Source organism: Micropterus salmoides, unplaced genomic scaffold (genome assembly GCF_014851395.1).
Source record: "Micropterus salmoides isolate LMB-PRFRI ecotype aquatic unplaced genomic scaffold, ASM1485139v1 Ms_hic_scaffold_9, whole genome shotgun sequence".
Lineage (NCBI taxonomy): Eukaryota > Metazoa > Chordata > Actinopteri > Centrarchiformes > Centrarchidae > Micropterus > Micropterus salmoides.
Window position 1 is genome coordinate 26643121 of NW_024044681.1, and position 17399 is coordinate 26660519.

The 17399-nt window shown below is 40.7% G+C and overlaps 1 protein-coding gene across 1 annotated transcript in view; it reads right to left on the reverse strand.

Annotated features, from left to right (window-relative positions):
* Positions 1-17399, reverse strand: part of LOC119895047 (neuronal tyrosine-phosphorylated phosphoinositide-3-kinase adapter 1) — a 30770-nt gene that overhangs the window by 6529 nt on the left and 6842 nt on the right. The window contains exons 2-3 of the mRNA XM_038707840.1: positions 8159-8406; positions 72-424 (exon numbers count right to left, since the gene is read on the reverse strand). Coding sequence (XP_038563768.1) covers positions 72-424; positions 8159-8346 — 541 coding nt within the window. The 5' untranslated portion in view covers positions 8347-8406. The remainder of the gene's footprint in view (positions 1-71; positions 425-8158; positions 8407-17399) is intronic.

A 17399-nucleotide genomic window follows, 5' to 3' on the forward strand; every position in this document is an offset into this window, starting at 1 on the left:
GGGGAAAAAAATATACATGTCAAGGAGATCAATGTCTCTGTAGAATATGCACCTGAAAACACATTTCTTACCATTTTTCTTCTCTGAGTGTTTGGACGGAGGAGGTGGCGGCGTCTCAAGAAGTCCTCTGCTGTCAGTGGATGAGGAGCTGAGGCGAGTGCTGGGATGACGTTTGGGTTTGGCCGGAGGGCAGCGGCCTCCATGTTGGGATTGGGTGTCGGAATAATCTCCGTTCTCCAGACTCGTATCCCCGGCACCTACAGCATGGCAGGACTGCGAGCGTGGCGCCATGGCTGAGGCACAAGAGTGAGGGGAGAGGTCCTGGGAGGCTGGCATGGTCATGAAACCCATCCGGAAGTGCCGGCGGAAAGAAGCCAAGTCTCTGACTTTACCAACAGTGGCTGAGGGGTCGTTTTGGGTGGAGCTGCAGTTTGGGGTCGGGAGGTGTGGATTAAAGAAAAATATAAAGGCATGAATGAAGGTATGAAGTGCAAAACATGTACATTTATTACCCTTTATACTGACCTCCCTCTTTCCTCACTCTATATTTTGTCTTCAAACATTGCCTCTGTGTTAAAGAAATGCCTGCAGGGCTTCCACTGCAAAAGGGAAAGCCCTGGAGGCTCCTCCATCTTTCACATTCACATATCTTTCCATCTGAATTCCTCCACATCTGCTTCCTCAAACACATTCAATTAGGAAATCACTTCCCCTGTCAAAAACACTCTTAGTGTACACAGTGCTGCTGGAATTCCCTTATTCTTTACAGTTTTATATTCTCAACCCACATCTGTAGCCTGCTCTCATGATCACCAGAAGCCTTTAATCTGTTACCATGGGAACTGTTTTGATTTTCGTGTATTTGATAGCTGGTTTTTGAAATTATCACTGATACAAGCTCCCACAACAATAAATAAAACTGACAACGAGAAAAATCTGACAAAAGATTGCAGTGGTTTACCAAACTGAACAGTAGTTCAATTTGCATTACTTTCTTTGGCTAATTATGACTTGCTGGGCATGTAAAATGCACTATACATGTAATTCTAATGGATACAAGCGCTTATTATTATACCAGCATGTATAGGCACTCTATGGCCTTGTTTGCAGATTACAAAAGGAAAATAGCTTGAAAACATGTTGGCAAATTCATTTTGAAGGGCATTATAATTACACTCCACATCCTCAAACTAGGTAAAAATAATTTGTAAACCTGAAGTTCACCAAAAGCCTACAAAATGGCTTCTGATAACCCTCTGCTTGCTTCTCTGCTTCATAGATATGCGATGCAATGGTGTGGTGTCCTCTCCAGGGGTGTTATGCTTCACCCAACAGCAACACAAGTCCCTGGCTTTTAAACTAACTTTGATCAAACAAGGCTGACTTGCAAGCCCATTCAACATACTTTACATTAACAAGACTGTTACTGTATTTACACAAAATGTCAAACGGGGGAAAAAATCACATCTGTGGGGGAAATACCATGAAAAGGAGTAAAAAGATATTAGAATTTACTGCAGCAATGTAGGAAGAAATCACAGCTTCCTCAGGCTGATTCTTATTCCACATTTGTGTTGATCGCATCTCAGCTACAGAGACACAGGGAGCACATCTGGATATCCACATCTGTGTCTATAGGTTTGAGGCTGCAAGAAATTGTGTTCCTGGGTGTGTAATTAAATAGCTTAAATTCACGATTATTCTGTGTATAAGTGATTCATCATAGTACACAATGGCGACATATGACTATGGGTCACGCAGTGCTCTCTTTTAGATCAGTTGTGATCCCTGTGAGGCAGTGAAGCACAGAAGAAAACAATTGGAGCTTACAATTTGCAGTCAACATTGTAAACAGCAGAGGCAGAGCTCAGGCTGCTCATCATGGAGAACACAGAGGCTCCTATTTTCTTCTTTGTCAGATCACTGTGTGTGAGGCAGTGTGCGTGTGTGTTTAAGTGCCTGAATATGTGTTTTGGTATGTGTGGTATAGCAACAATTTGTGTTTACATCTGTACGAGTATGTTTGTGCCCTTGAATGCACTTGTGACTCCTCTCAATCGACATACTGTAGATACTACAGGGCCAAATTTAGCCCAGAACAGAGGCTGAGCAGCTCCTTCTGGTAGCCTGAAGTGCAAAAATCTCTCTTCTTCAAACAGAGACCAAAGACTCAGCTGATCAAAAAGTATCTGGACTCTCAGCTCTTTATCTGCTTATCGTTATTGCTGCTTTCCATTGTGTACCTAATCTATAGCAACTAGCATTTACAGCAGCAGTTTGACATTTTGGGGAAAGAGCTTGTCACTTTCTTCCCAACAGTTAGCCGGATGATGTTACCGCTTAATATCAGTCAGCTTAATATGAAACTAGAGCCAGCATCCGGTTAGCTTAGCTGAGCATAACTGGCAACTGCTAGCCTAGCTGCCTGCAGGTAAGAAAATCTGCAAATCAGCTTCTTTAAAGCTCTCTAATTAAGACACTGTATCTCGTTTTCCCAAAATGTTGAACCATTCCTTTAATTCTGCATTTTCTGAAAGTGTTTTCGGCTCTTGTGCACTGGAGCCATCAAAGATCAATCAGGCACAACCTCTAGGCCCGCCATCTCCTCCTTTTGTTGTATCGGAGCATTATTCAGCCCATCATACTGTACCGTTCCACTTTCTTCTTTAACATGTAAGACTTTGCTAATCAGGACAACTATGCCAGGATAGTTGGTCTCCCCACACCCAACCACGCAGAGCTAAACAATAAGGCCATTGCACACACTGCAACCTGAATAGCACAGGACATCACACACCCACTCAATCATCACCTTACCCTATTCCCCTCAGGGTGAAGGTACAGAGCACTAAGGTGCAGGAAAGCTCGCTTTGGGAAAAGCCTAATCCCTGTAGCCATAGCAGCCTTAAATAATAGGACTTGCTGAACTGGCCTGAGTGTGTGCTATTGTCCATCATTGTATGTTGTTCCTGTGTGCTGTTTTTGTTGTTGTGAAGTGCTGTGAAAAAAAAAATCCTCTTTGTCTTTGAAGGAAAAAGACTAAGGGGAGTCTAAATGAAAATCTTTTCTAGCGAATTAGGTGAACCTTGATAATTCAGGATAGTGTAGTAGCTGTTGTTAATTAAAGGTTTGATCTGATTGCTGTGCAAATGTCTATTTTCACATGATGCGATGTTCTGTTTCATGAATTGTGAATAGAGCTCAGTCAGTAACGATTAATCAGTCCAAAACATTTCAAGATCCTCTCCTCCTGTCTTACTCTTTCCAAAGTCCAAATCAAGAATTTGACTGTATGCAGACATTTGAGGTATCTCCAAATCATATCTCGCAAATTTTACAGTACCCTCAAGAACAAAAAAAACCTTTGTGCTGTAATTTCATTTCCTGTCTTTGTATATTCAAAATCACAGAACGGGATGAAGGTTACATTTTCATCCCAACAAGCACCAGAAAGAAGCACAGAGAAACATACATAATTGTCCCTGCCAATCAACCCGTGTGAGGTCTCCATGATGCTTCTCTTTAGACCTTTTGAACAACACCTTTGGTAGATTTATCCTTGAACAGACTCTTGAATACCACCTCCTCCTCAGAGTGAGAGATATTCCCAAAAGCTTTTAAGACTGTGGTGATAAAGCTTCTGCAGAAGAAATCCAGTTTAGATAATTCTGCCCCTAGCAGCTAACGTCCTATTTCTAATTTACCTTTTTGGGGCAAAGTTTAAGAGCGGGTTATGTTTGAACCGCTCAATGAGACTATCTGTAAAAAAAAAATATTATCTTTGAGAACATCCTATCTGGTTTAAGGGCAAATCAGAGCAGTTAAGTCATCCTCCTGTTTAAGTTTTAGATGGGTTAAGGTTGAGTATCTGACAGCGAGTGTGTAGCTGTCCTCATTCTGTTGGACCTTACTGACATATGTGACACAATACACGACTCTTTAATTGATTGCCTTAAGTTATGGGTTGTCTCTAGCACGGCTTTAAACTGATCTGATTCTTCTTCTGTCACAGGAAGAAAATTATATAAAAAGTAAAACTGCCTGGAGGTTTGACTCAAAGCAATGAAGCAGAAGCTTTGCCTATTGATTCTTCTACCAGCACTATTGTAGTATTTTTTGCCAGCTTGTGACACACAGTTGTAGGTGCCCCTAAAGCGACCAACGACAAAAATAAATTTTCCATTTATCACTACATCTCTGCAACAAATAACTGCACAGATAATAACTTCTTTAAGATTCCACAACAAACAAATACTTGTCTTTGTATGCCTGAAACTCAACAGTAATTTTAGACGCTACCATTTAAGTTTTTTATTTATGTGACAAGGACTGTGTATCATTGTTTATGAGGCCAGGCTGTCGAGATGAGGAGAACATTCACATTCACTTGCAAACAAATATCTGAATCTTATTCATAACAAAAGTGAATAAATTCAAATCATTCAGAACACGATTCGAAGCTCTGAAAGTGCTTTGAACCATGTGATTAAGATGTTAAGAATGTGATAACAAATAACTCTCTTCTGTATGTATAAAAGGGACACAATAGGAATGTGAATCTTGGACTGATTCTCTCTTCATCTCAATTCCTAATTGGCATTTTAATAGTTATTCAGGATTCAGTATCAGGTCAATGGTTTGAAACAATAAGATCCATTTGTGCTTTGATCTGAATTTGTATGTTGCATGATAGAACTAAACTATATTCAGCGTTCACACTTAAGATGTAGATGTGTTTTAAACTTAAATTGTTTTAAAACAACAACAAAAACATATTCATCAACTTAATTTTATTTTGCCTCATTTGTACCCACGTCTGTTGAGCTCAGTCATATTCAGACAGTGAGACCCAATTAATAAATTCATGTATCCATACTGGAAAAATGTTATTTTCCCGGTAAAGAAAACTGTCCAAAGACACACTTTATGAAGATGACGGGAGTGTTGCCCTAAGAAGTCACATAGTTTCCTTCCATTAGAAACATTTCCAATGTTTTTTGTTTCTGTTTATAAATTGGATTGTGGAAGCTTTGTTAGATTATTTTGCCAAAGACCTTGAAGTAAGTTATACAAGAGTTGAAATGTAACTAAAGAAACTAGTTCCTGCAAACTGAAAAGAATTCCCTTTTATCTTCCCTTATACAGTTCTATTATTAAGTTACCATATATTTACCTTTAATTAGCTGTTCAGTCAACTACATTTTCAAAAGCGTTCATGCTTAAAATAATTCCTATGTAAAAGAAATAATCCATTTATCCATTATAGATATTAATAAATCCAATGAAATTTGCATTCATTAATTGATTGTTTTGATTTGTATCTTATTCACGCCTCTTGTCTAACTGTCTAAGTGAAAATCACTTACTAAATTGCTTTCAAAGGATAACCAAGGCTTGTTTATGCTGTGTTCCAGGCAACTCGGAACTGGGGAATTTCTGACTTTCAACTAGAAAAAGTACTATGGACCGCTACCTGTCGGATTTCCTACTTGTGAACTCGGAGAAAAAATATGTCCCGCGACTTCACAAGTAGCAGCTGAATTACATTTCACAACAATGGCAACTCCCATGGAAGCATACATTGTAAATGGTAAACCATAAACTAAAAGGCACAGTAAAGTCCATCCATCCATCCATCGTCAACCGCTTATCCTGTGTACAGGGTCAAGGGGGGCTGGAGCCAATCCCAGCTGACTAAAGGCGGGGTACACCCTGAAGGTTTAACTGTGCAAAAACTTGACAAAGGAACATAAGTTTGTCATGGTCAGCCATGTTTATTGTTTACATTTGGCGTCATGCACCACCATGCAACTGAAACACTTTGAGGTCGGAAATCGGATATTTCAACTTGGAAATTTCCCAGTTCCGACCAGTCTGGAAAGCGGCATAAGTCCTCCATATCCTGCATACACACTGGGGGTGCCAGGCTACACCCATGCCAGCTCGTTCACACTGGTCTAATAATTCTGTGCAAGAATTAATAAAACCTCAGCTGGCAGCAAGGCTTTCCTTCACCAGTCATCACTACTGGGAACAGTCTGTCTGCCTGTATTTGTGCCATAAGAAACAGTCTCTATTTTTAAAACTCATATTGAAACTCACCTATTTACCATTCTGTATCTGCACAGACGTCTCTGCTTTATAAATGTGATTTTTCTGCTGAGGGCCTTGAGATCTCAAACGGTCTACCGGTGCCTTTCATACTGCTCCCCCCCACCACGTCCCTCACTTCCACCAGTCGTTGCCAGCCCTGCCTCGAGTCCATTTGGTTTCCATCCCTTTGTCCCAGTGCGGTTTCATCCCTGACCATGCCCTGCTCGTAATCATCCCTGGTCATGTCCTGCTTCTCACCTCTGCTGCTGCTTTGGCCCAGCTCGGCTCTGCTTTCATCGCTCATCATGTCCCGCTGTCCCACTTGCTGCCTTACACCTCCACTGGCTTCATGCTGCCATGACGTTGATCTCTGCTGCCAACACGAGGGCCTCCAATAACCGCCATGAGTCAGAAAGCACTGGACGCCACTTCTAAACAAACTGATGTGCTCCCTCTCCTCTGCTTCACAAATAGCGCCCGTACACAATGTGAAATTTAGTGAATTATAGGTGACTCAAATATGAATAGTACATCACCCCTCGGTCCCCGAAACAAACGCTCAGATACACAAGATCCCTCACTCATGGGCATGCACACACTTTTCAAGACAATACTGTCACGACCAAACTGTGATTTAGAGTGAGATGATTTTCTGTTGCTGAGATCCGTTTTGTCCGCTTTTGTAGAGAGCTTGAATTTGTTCTATTATAACTGAATTGGTTTGTTCTGATGCTTGGGCGTCTTTCAGTGTGTCTGTATAAAACGCAGTTTAAATGCGTTTGATTTCATTTGACCCTAAAATCACATAAAAATGATTTAAATATTATTATTATCATTAACATTATTGACAAGACCAGCACCTAGTCTCTGTTGTGCTTTATTATGATTACTTTTCACTTCTGCTGGAAGATGTCCAAAGAGAGAGGCTGGACCTGATACATCAGCAGCTAACTGTGTTGTAATGGTGGAGAAATTAGAGCCCTGAACACACACTGCACCTCATTTAACAACACTCTTCTCTCCTATTGAAACATTGCTGGCAGGCCAAGTATTCAGATTCTCAAATAAAAGTCCCTAAGCAAAAGTAAAAATACAACAATTTATTACAAGTGAAAGGCATATGTTCAAAATACTACATGGGTAAAAGTTAATTCTACGTAAAAAAAAGTGATTCACTAGCAAGGACCACAATCAACGGGTATGATTTATTGAGTAACGAACAGAAGATGTATGAAGCTTGCAGTAGCTGAATAGACATTAGAAAGCGTTGTGGGGAAGCTACGATAGGGAAATCCGCAGTAGCACCTGTACACGACGGACCCCCTATAAACCTATGGAGAGGAGGAAGGAGATCAGGAGGCAGGAGAGAGAAAGGGATGGGAGGGAGGGATGCAGGATACGAGGGTAAAGGGGAGGACTTAGGACATGTGGGTATTTATGGAAATGTTGGCGATGACGCGCTTGACGTGTGGTCCCGCTCCTGAAACTCTGCTAATTAGCACCACATATTATCAGCAAAATTTATTTAAAGAATATAAAGTAAAAGTACTCATTCTGCAGAAAAATGACCACCATGAGTGTTATATGATCATTTATGACATTGTTAGATTGTTAATATTGTTGTTGCTGGTCAAAGTTGGGTATAATGATCCACCTTCACATGATACATTGCTGTGAATTAAAACAAATGGCCTTAATAAACCTTAAAGGTTAGAACCTCTGATGAAAAGACAAAATAATCACATGTGTATTGAGACAAATGAGGAAACGACTCTATTTAATGTTCTTTTTCATTGGTTTTGGCCCCCTTTTGCCCTCTGACATTTTGGCTGACATTATAGTAGCGTATCTCATCTACAGAACATATTAACTTTATTATGAAGCTCCACTATGCAAATTTGTCCAAGACTTTACAGGCGAACACGACTGAATTCATGAACTGTGCTTGGAATTAAGATTTTTAAATTAAACTCAGTCATGCCGGCTAAGAGGTTTATATCCCCACTGAACTGAACTCTAATGTAATCCCACATATGCAGAGTTCCTGTGAGCTAGATCCTCTCACCTCTTTTTACTTCCCTCTTGGTCCTTCTGCCTCCAGTCCAAACGGCTCTTACGATACAGCAGGTTCATGTCGCTGCAGGGTCGCTCCTCCTCGCAGCCTATCACAGCGCAGTGCAGCCGCTTGCTTCGCCTCTCTATGTCACGCAGGAAATGCTCGACTGCCACATCCTGGGCAGAGCCAGAGCTCATGGTATAGAAGAAGACTCGGGAGAAGTGGACGTTTGTCACAGGGACTCTCCTCCAACTCACCTGAACAAGAAGAAACAAGGTCATTGTTTGAGCTCATTAATCATTAAAAAACATGTTCAATACTTTCCCGGCCTACTTGCAGTGAACATGATAACAGAGATTACTTTTTGATGTGGAGGTGCACTATGAAACCCACATAATCAAACCCAAATTACTGGCAGAATTTAAGGGGAGTCATAGCTTATCATGCTCACTGTGTCATAGCGAACAATCCTGCCCATTTGCAGCCTTCAAAGCAGAGGCACAGTGATGCATGATGATGGAGGTTGCAGTTTGTTTACCCCAACGTCTAGTGTATCACATGGAAACTATTTATATTTTCATTATCCAGTTATGAATATTTGAGTAAGCATGGTAACTCAGCTGCAGAGCGTCTCTGGCTGCAGGCCCTGGGATGGCCTAGCTAAGTCAGTTTGCTAGCCAGACAGTAATGTGGTTTGTCATATGTAGTGCATGCACAGCTTCCTACTCACGCTCACCCCATGAGAAGTCAGGCTTGTTGTGGGGCAGAATCAACTGTTTTCAAGTTGGAGAATGTGAGTGCGCAACGCGATTGGCTAAGAAAAGTGCAGCTGTCAGCTGATGCATGTTTCCAGTGATTTTTCATCCTAAATAGAAACAGTTTGAATGTTTTTTTTTAATTGATGGACACTGGAGCATTATGATTGGGGCTTCTGGCATCCGTTTGTTTTCTGTTCAACAGCCTTTTTTGCTGAAGGAAACTGAATCAGTCGCTTCATGTGAGATGCATTAAGCTGAGCTTCATAGTATTTGCAACATTGTTGGTTAGTAATTTTATTTCCGGGTCTACAGTCTTACAAAGCAGAAAACAGAAACAAAGTTATACTATAAAACAAAACTTTTTAAAATCTCTCTGTGCATGCATTGTGCAACACGTTACAATGAAAGTGCATCTGAATCTTGTTTAATGAGCTCTGAATTATGCTGTTGCACTTCTTGACTGATGATTCAAGCAACATGAAAATATTTATAGAATATTTATAATATAATATATATATTATATAAATATATATACACATATATAGACACATATACATATCTATACATATATACACATACATATATATATATACATATACATATATACATTTATATATATATACATATCTATACATATATACACATACATATATATATACATATACATTTATATATATATACATATATACATACATATATATATACATATACATATACATACATATACATATACATATATACATATATATATACATACATACATATACATAGATACATTTATATATATATATATATATATATATACACACACATTTATATATATATATATACATTTATAAATGTGTATATATATATTATAAATGTCAATACCTCAACCATATCTCACTATAGGGACCAAAAATCCACATAGCGTCAGTCACTGTCACCTGGGCCAGGCAGCATGCTGAGTGGTGTAGCTAAGTGTGATTCTTTTGTCACGGCCCAGTGTGTCATCCAGTATGTCAGCGTGGCTACTGCTATTCTTGTATCCCGAAGCCCTGACCACAACCTCGGCTGCTGCTGCTGCTGCCGCCATGCTTGCTGACTCAATGTTAATTAGGTTAGGGAGCTGCGACTGTAGGCGGGGCTTTTGTTAACTGGAGCTTTGATTTTGGTTTCTAGGATCTGGCAGCTGAGCAAGCAGCCCTGCAATTGCCACATTACATGCTGTGGGTTGGTGTGCAATTAGCCAAGCTTAAAGAACCAGGATAACCTCATCTTACAGGTTTATCAAACTGGGCTGCACACATGAATTTTACAGACTGACACAAAACATGTGGTATACTCATACTGGTTGGTTGGCATTGATCCCTAGAGTGACTTTAAATCCCAAATAAATTTTGGAAAATGTAGTGTCAGGAGTCTCTTGAATTCCTGTCATTAGAACACAGAGGCAGATGGAGCCATGGTTCGTGTAACCGTATGCGCATGCATCGCTGCAGACTACTCACTCATGCACATAAGAAAACAGATCACACGCATATACTGGAATCCGCCATACATGCTAAACACACATGCACGCAGGGATGTGAAGGGGTAATTGTAAATGCTCAGCAGCTGATTTGAGTGTGGGGTTATTAATGATAGGAAATTTTGATCATTATCATTATTAATAATTTGGAAATGCTAAACATGTGGAGTATAGGTGTGAGAAAGAGCTAAGTTATGAGCAAAATATAATACATCCAAATAATTAGCTATAACCGTACAATTTCTGTATCCTCCGACTAAAATCTGTCTTTCACCGCCACCTTTTTAACCCTTCTGGAATGTTTTGTGCTGCAGCCCTCTGCCCTCCAGCTCCACCTCAGCTTGAGGTCCTGTAGTGTTGCTGCACCTCACTGTGAGTGAGGCAGTACTGCTGCAGAGTGGAGGGACATGTCGCTGCACTGGTCTGGACTTGGGTTATGGCCAATAGCTTCAAAACATACTCAAAACACACATTTGTCTACACACAGCAGTATATTAACCCTCCTGTTTTGCAGACAATAAATGCAAACAAGATATTGTAAATATCAACAAGTACCAACCTGCCACCCTTTTTGACTGCAGAAAAAGCATTCATAAGATATGTTTGCTTTGCAAAGGGCAGATAGTACAGAATATCTTCTTCACTATAGACATCATCTTCTTACTTCTGCACATCCAGTACGAAGATGTTCAGGTTTGCATCCCTTTGGGCCTAAATTAAATAGCAAATTATCACTTTTTTACTTTATAACGCAGTATGTGACAGTAAGTGAAAGCTGGATTTAAGTCTCATTTTATCACTGATGTAGGTTCCATATTTAAGATACTGCACATATGCTTGAGTTTATTCAGTTTCTCCTTAATACCGCAGCCATTTCGGCCCACCACCGTACAGTATCATAACTTGACCCCACAGCTGCACTTGAGCCAGACACAGGGATGCTGTTCAGAATCAAGCGGAGAGAAGATGAGAGTGACAGAGAGGAAGCAGCAAGAGGACAGAGTGAAACGCTCAGGAGAAGAATGAGCAGCTTGAGATGCACACAGCTAGAGAGGAGAAGAGATCGAGGCAGCGGGAGAGAGATGGGGAGGGGGCACGGCAAAAAATGGGGGAAGCCGATAAATGGAGAGTCACTGAGGGATCAGCGGGGCTGAAGATAAATATGATTAGGCGGAAAACATAAAACTCGAGACAGACTGATGGAAGGAGATATCGAGGCAGGGAATATGAGAGTGAAGGGAATGAGCAAATGGAGGCATGTGCGAGGAGGAGAGGATCGAAAAACAGTGAAACGCAGCCAGACTACAAGAATGGGGGAGGGAGGTGAAATCAAGCCTCTCACACTAGTCGCTGTGTGTGGTCTCCTAGCAACACTGTCAGCCATGCATCTCTCTCTTAGCCACCGAATATGCACAAAGCAGGACGTCAGCCCCGTCATACGTGATGATGCCAGGGTTAAACCTCACTGCTGCTTCATGTGTACCTGATCCTCCAGCAACAATATACCTTTGTGCATCTTAAACAGCGATTGCATCTGTTTCCAGTAGCAACCATACCACCTGGCTGTTAACAGTCATGACGTACGGAGCTACACACAGCATACTCTCTAGAAACATCTACGGAAAGAAATACATATTATATATTACAAATATTAAGGTGTAGATGTTTGCAGTAAAGTAAAACTTCATCACTTGTCACAGTGGGGAAGGGAGCATCAAAGTGGAATAGATATCGGCATGCACAGGCTGATAATACCAAGAATAGAATACTGAAACAGGAGCCCAATGAAACCACACCTGGTTCCTCTCATGAAACTAGTCATGAATCATTGATTTACTCACAAATACTCATGTGTTTCTTGTCAAACACAAACTTCCACATGTGCTGGATGGTCTGATCAAAACCATGATTTTTAGCTGCGAAAATGGCTCATTGCTTGTTTCAGGCAGACCCGTGTCATTTGTGTGAATGAGACGACTACGTATCTGAAGAGCAGAGGTTTGTGTGACGTGACAAGATGCGTCATTTCATCACCTTTAAACAGTTAAGCAAAGCACAACCAGCTTTCAAAAGATAAATACCGACCGCTGCAGAGGACTCATTTACTTCCCTCTTATGAACATCTGGTTGAAATCTACTTTTTTACATCAAATGCACAACTATTACAATGTTTAAGACTTCGACAGAATTATAGTTTAAAAGATTCAAAGTTCATTCGCTATAATTATTAAAAAATAGTATCACTGTTGTTTGTTGTTGTGTGACAGAGACAAGCAGACACACAGGCAGGAGAGAAGCCCATCCCCGCAGATTATCAAACAAGGAGATGGTCCTTTTAACTTCATTGTTGTAGAAGAAGAGACACCCCGCTACTCCAGGCAGAAATAAAAAGCTTAGTTTATGAGGTTATTATAAAAATAAGCTATAACGTTAAATGCTATTAGAAAAGAGCAGGATCGCTTAGAGAGTAGCCGGGCATATTATAATCAATCACCCTGTTCATTATTTGGATCTCCACTTTTCTTACTCTAAATCTTTAATGTTTATGTCCTAATAAAACCTATTTTTCTTCCTCTTTTCTGCAGGCCAGAAACCCTTTCAAGCAACAGCTATTGCTTTGTGGGCTTTTACACACTACACAGGACAAAAGCAAACTCAATCTAACACTCCCTAGCAACAAAACTAGCGAGCACATCACACCGCAGTGTGCTTGACAAGCAACCAAACAGATGCTACTGCTAGTTTGACCTGTCTTCTGTTTGTAACTGTTGCTATGGGAGTCCTCCTGTCCCTCGTGTGTCTTGTTTTCATCACATTCGCCTGCTCCAAGCCACTCCTTCCATCTCCCAAAAATGGTTAATATGCTGGACATTCTGATCTGCTCTCCAGGCTCAAAGGCACTGTGTGAATTTAAGCACATTCTTTTTTTGCACATCGAGGCTAATTAATATGTATTTTAAAGTGTGTCTGTCGTAAGAGGAAAAGGAGATTATTCAAATCTCTCATCGTGCATCACGTAACCAGAACTCCTTATTGTCACCTTTGGGTTATATTGGGGCATTTTGCTGCTAGAGCATACCTCCACTTCTTTTCATGTACTGCTGTTGTGTGCTGCATGCTCTACAATATTGCATTGTGCAGTGAAATGCCTGTGGCTGATGAGAATGGACAGGAGGAGGAGGTGGAGGAGGAAGAGGAGGAGGAAGAGGAGGAGGAAGATATTGAGGCTGATGTATCACTCCAGGCCAGGCATGGAAGGCACATGAGAGGCGTGGAGGAATTTTGTTGCTTTTTTCTCTTGACCTCTTTCTGATGTTTTGGACATTATTTTTTAATAATATGTCCAAAACATCAAAACAGAAAATATTTTTTTCATTATTTTTTAAGCATGATCACATAGACTAAATACACCCCACACACAAAAATATACATCCACAAGACACTTTGCCCTCTTTGGATTCTCCGCCTTAACGTTGTACAAACTGAGTGACCACTAAATTTTTAATGGACTGCAACCAAAAATATCCTACAAAAAAAGCTTTCCTTGTTCCCCCTTGCCCCGGCTACCAGGGCACAGCCTTGAGCCATAACAAACTTGCAGAGATGATCAATGTTTGTGTCACCTATGCACCTTTTCTACCAACAAATGATTCTATTATAGTCGCCGACATCTGTACAGTGTGTGGAAAATGAGCAGTTCAAAATGAGAAGAGCTGCAGTTACAAAGAGTAACTGCCTCCAAGTAAATAAAACTACAAATACTGTCACTTTGCAGTTTACATCCAAGTCTGTCCAGACTTATAATATATGTATTGGATAAAACAGGCACACATGTACTTGATTACTGTACAGATGGGTTCTTATAGAATTAAGCTACACTGTGGTGTGGTCTACAAGGTGGTGCTTTTGTTTTCTCCTGGCATTTTAGAAGCAAAGGCTCTCTATGAGCTGTGATTGAAACTCACTCACAGGATCACAATTTGCTAGGTGCGCTCCAATACGTTTTAGCAGCCACGTGATTCCGATGATGCTCGAAATTCACAATGAAGCTGCAAGGGAAAGGCAGAACGGACAAGGTGCAGGAAAGCCCGTACTGTGTTAGTTACTGTTCACTCATTCTGTCATCCCAGTGTACACGTGTGTGAAATCTTGACTGGCCCAATTCAAAAGATTTTTGTGAACATAAATCAGGAAAAATGTGACTCTGGGAGAAAACTGGAAGAGGGCAATGAAATAGTGTATTCTCCCGTGAAAATCGGGAAGGTAAGCAATGGCCTCCTTGTTTACTTTTGTAAAACAGCGTGCAACGTTTTTTTATTCTTCTGCGCATGCAGGCCACTTGTAGGCCGTGGTCAGTTCACACCTCAGTCTGATATAGGCTACATAGGAACTGTAAAAACATTTTGGGCTTTAAACCGGAATTGAGCATTAAGGCCTGCAGTGTGAATGTAGCCCAAGCCTTTGAAAAAGAAGAAAGAAAAAAAGAATTCTTTAATTCTTTAATAAATAAAAAAAAACCTATATTGAGGTAACAATGACTTTTGACCATCAAAAGTGTGACCTATTCTGTGAAATCTGGTCAAAATTACTCCTCCTCCTGAGTTATGGTGTTGAATAACAGCCAAACAAGTGTTTTTCCAGGACATTATGATGTCACAGTAAAGTTGACCTTTGACCTTTTGGATACACAATGACATAATTTCATCATTTTATCCTATTTGTGTGAAATGTTGTCATACTTTGCGTATGACTTCTTGAATTTTGGCCTAATTTGTTTTGTGAGGTCACAGAGACCTTTACCTTTGACCACCAAATTCTAATCACTTTATCCTTGAGTCCAAGTCTTCCTGAAATATCCTTGAGTCCAAGGATAAAGATGGATGTTGATGCAAACCGTGAAGAAATTCAAAGTGTTCCTGAAATAACGCATTCATAAAAAACGGACAGATGGACAACCCGAAAACGTACTGCCTCAGGGGGAGGCTTAAAAAATATAACACAACACTTAGCTCTGTGGTCAAAAAGAAACGCCCAGTGAATGACCTCCCAATCCCCATTTCCCACCTTAGCTTGCCCTTGCCTTCATCATCTTCTGCTGGAATCTGCAGAAACCAAGGTGACCTACTGCACTTAGCATACGAGAACGCTTAGCGGGCTTACAGATCCACAAGCCCTTATGTTGTTGACCTCTGTGGGAATACCACATCACATCTCAGGGAATAGAAGCACCCAGAGCAGACATTACCCTGGGAATAACACGTGGAGAGAGACAAGGAAAAGAAATGAAGAATTAACACTGACATCGGTACAAAGCTGTGTGTTGGGATGCTCACAATGTGTGTAGTATGAGTGCTGCTTGATGTGGTATGATGAAAGAGTGCAAAATCACTGTGTTCACATTTTTCTGCAGGGTTCCCTCAAGATAGTCTGCCTTTCAGAAACATTATTCAGCACAGTACATAAGTAAACTCTGTAGTCCATCACATTACAAAAAAAAGATAGCGAGATCACATCATATGCAGAGAGAAAGTCTCTTTTTTTGTCTCCTCTTTGTATTTGGCTGCTGAAACCCAGACTGTGAGGTATAGCGCTGCAGGGAAAAGAGTGAAAATTGAAAAACCCCTCCATGCTCGTGCTCGTGCATGAGGGGAAGAGCTCCACTCCGCAGCTGCACACGCTTCACTGAGCCAGCATCCCTCTCTAACCAGGATCCGACTTATTTTAGATGTGGATTACCCAGCAATATTTCCTTCCTCCCTATAAGTTTGTCATTTTTTATTAGATATTTTTCTTTTAAATGGGTCATTAAAAAATCCAGAGTGTCTGTGGGTAGGGGTGCATGTTCCACAGTAAATCTTTCCACAGTACATGACGTTCTTATCTTGTCTGCTGTGACCATGCTCTGCACAGATTGTTGACGTGGATGATCTCTCTGAGCCAAGTCAAACCCGCTTGAACCAAAGGTAATTTATGATCCAGAACAGCCAGACTTAACTACACGTGCTTACTGACTACTGATTCCACAGTTTTCATTCAATTGATTCACCTATATAAAAAAAGCTATCTAAAAAATCATAGCCTGCAGCACTGTAGGCTGTCCCTGCCTCAACATGACAAACCTCATAAACTATTCAGCAACAATTAAGCAAAGCCCACTAGCCCAAAGCAAAACAGGGATCAGCTGAACATCACTGTAAACTAGACACATGATTTGCCTCAGAACTGCTTGTAGTGGACTTGACTCATATCTTCCCAGAGTGATTACATTTTGATTGGAACACCTTGTTTGCAGTGCAATATTTAGTGATGTAGGCTAAAAAAAAGAAAGGAAAAATGGACATAGAGACTCAGGTAGCGTGTATTTATCAAACATCAACAACATCAATCCAAACATAACCACACACAACAAAACATGAGAGCTGTCCCAATAATTCATGTTGATATTATTATTTTTATAATAAACCTGCTGGTGCACTTGCTGAGCAGCCTTTCTTCTGATTGAAAGAGACGCGTCGGAGTGATTAGCAAAGCCAGGTGGGCCACAAGTGCTCTTCCAACATTTGAATCATCCTACTCCTTGTGTTCAAAATCCCCCGATAAGCGAGTCATAGCGTGGGTTGCACAGGATAAGCGCATACACACACACACACACACACATGCCCACACACAGCTCTCCCACTCATTCATCTCATTACATACAAATCATGTCTCTTATGGCCCGGTTGCGCGCATCCCCACAGTGTTCACCAGCATGACAGTAACTCAGAAGTATAAAAATATAGTTTGTGTGACAAAGCTAATGGCTGGTAAAGCATACACGCCGCCACCTCTAGAGCTTTTTTAAAAAATATATGGATAAAATCACATCAGGCACTTTTGAGAGTTGTTGAAAATCAGTAAGTCAGACATGTCTAAGAGCATTTAATCTTGTTCTGCAGGCTGAAAGGCAGGAGGAGTGGTAAAATGTGCAGGTTTGTTGGCC